Source organism: Plasmodium gonderi, assembly GCF_002157705.1.
Source record: "Plasmodium gonderi DNA, contig: Pgo-contig_357, whole genome shotgun sequence".
Lineage (NCBI taxonomy): Eukaryota > Apicomplexa > Aconoidasida > Haemosporida > Plasmodiidae > Plasmodium > Plasmodium gonderi.
In genome coordinates, this window is record NW_021629258.1 from 10,795 (window position 1) to 13,226 (window position 2,432).

General features: G+C 20.0%; 1 protein-coding gene across 1 annotated transcript; it reads right to left on the reverse strand.

Moving 5' to 3' along the window:
• Positions 1 to 860, reverse strand: PGO_003060 (variable surface protein; the record flags this gene model as incomplete). The annotated part of the gene is made up of 2 exons (XM_028691241.1): positions 1 to 692; positions 831 to 860. Coding segments are annotated over 2 exons (722 nt in total), but the record flags the coding sequence as incomplete, so codon positions are not given.
• Positions 861 to 2,432: the final 1,572 nt, after the last annotated feature.

The window sequence follows — 2,432 nt, forward strand, 5'->3', positions numbered from 1 at the left end:
TCTAATATTTTTATTATTCCTTTAATCTTTTCTTCCTCCTTGATATACGATAAAAACGGTTTTACACAGCCCTTATTACGATCTAATTCGTTCACACGTGTTTTAAATAACTCATTAAAATTTCTAAGTAATTGTGTAAAACTCTCGCTATACTTATTTTGACTCCTTTCTAGGAATTTCTTCTCATTATTAATTTTGTCAAGGTCCGATTTGTTAGGACATGACTTGTTTTTAAATTCGTTTAAAGCATGATATATAACATCTAACTTTTTAAATATTTGATATATGTCATAATTAAAATCACTAAGATTACTATCGCACTGTGAAAATAATGGATAAATCTGATCTTTGAATTCCTTATCTCTGCTTAAGCTCTTCATTGCTTCATAACAGCTTTTAGTGTCTTCACATTTCCATTGATATTTACTCAGTAGATCTTTTAGCTTATAAAAGAAATATTTGCAACATGCATTTAACTCAATACTTGTTACTTTAATATATATATGGTTCAAATAATAAGTAACAAGTTGGCAATCTTTAGCGAAGGGATGAACATCAGTACCAACAGTTCTATAATCTCGGTTAAAATTACTACACAATTTTGTTAAAAAGTTAGGAACAACACCATGAGGAGAAACATTATTCCACTGAAATCCATCTCGACATTTGGGAAATATATTACTAAAATCAAACTAAAAATAAAAGTATTAAATAATTGAAAATTATAAAATAATACTTTTAAATAGAAATAATCTCTTGTTTTTGAAAACTAAGTATAAAATAAAATTAAATAATGTAAATTATATCTACATTAATATATAGAAACATACCGTATGTGCCTTATTTTCGGAGGTATCCATTATATAAATATTAGTTCATTAATTCGTAAAAATACATTATTATTTTTATATATTGTAAAACCAATGTATCAGTATAACTATTATTTTGATAAGATATAATATATATCTTATAATTAATAATTGTTACATCATTTTATTAAAATTTTTTTTTTAATTTTTTCATATATCAATCTATCATAGTAATGCACCACGGGAACTAACATTTTAGCGTATTTATGGATTTTAGCAAAATAGCAATATAATATTTCAAATTAATGATAGTATACTATAATAAAAAATGCGCGCATCATATTCTTATGTATACAATTTACATCAATATATTTATTCCCTCATTGATATATTAAATAAAAAATATATTTATATAAAAAAAAATTATTTTATATAGTATATTTTTTTACACGTATTTAGTTTCCATTAAAAATTGAGTAAAATTATAATTATCTTTTTGTAATATACATACTTATAATTTATACATAAAGGATTATAATTTATCACTTTTTTTATCATTATATAAAGAATCATATATATATATATATATATATTAGTGTGCTTTATCGTAATGAATGTTAATAAGAAGTCAATCTCTTAGAGATTTGAATAGGTAATTTTATATTGTTGAAAATTCAGTACAATATATAATAAATTGTGATTTAATATAATAATAATGATTACATATATTATAGCTAAATTATTTCAAAGGATTGTATATTACAGAAAGTATTAATGTATTATATTTGATATATACTTTTATTATAAAGAATAAATTTATTAATATTTGTACTATATTTATGTGCATTTTATAATTAAACGATATATGCTTTCCTGGTATAATATATTACGAATGTTAAAATAAGCAGTGGAAGATCATTATAAAATACTTATTTTTTAATATATCGAATTTATTTTTATTTTATCATATCTTATAATTTTATTTAATATTCAAAATTTCAATTTCATTATTTAATTTTTTGCTAATTATATAAAATAAAGCTATATGTGCTATTTATACTGAATAAATAATTACGAATGCGAAACGAAATGAATGCTGGAATATATGTATTAATATATAAGTATGATATATGTAGAGAAAAAATTTTTCATTAATATGGATCAGTAAGGAAGAAATATGGTTTTTCATAATAATTATTTCTTCATTTTTTTGACTTATTTGCTTAAAATCCAAAAAGTTATAAATTATTTATTTAAATCAGAAAATAATTTACATGATAAATCTTAACATCATAGATTATCATTTGTTCAATTTTATTTTTTATATTTGAATAATATATCTTCTATAAAAACATTTAAAAACTACAAATAAATAATGATATAATTTTATAATAAACATAAAATATACGATTATGCCATACAATAACGATTCCATTTTTTATATAGAGATTTTTATATTTAATTCTTCATTAATACAGTATTTATTAAATATATTATTACTGATAATAATAAGATATATTAAAATAATTTATTTTTAATTAATAATATATAGATTTATATATTTATTCAAATAGTATACTTGTCCCTTGTAGGTAACGTCACACATAACAAAAAATTGAAAGG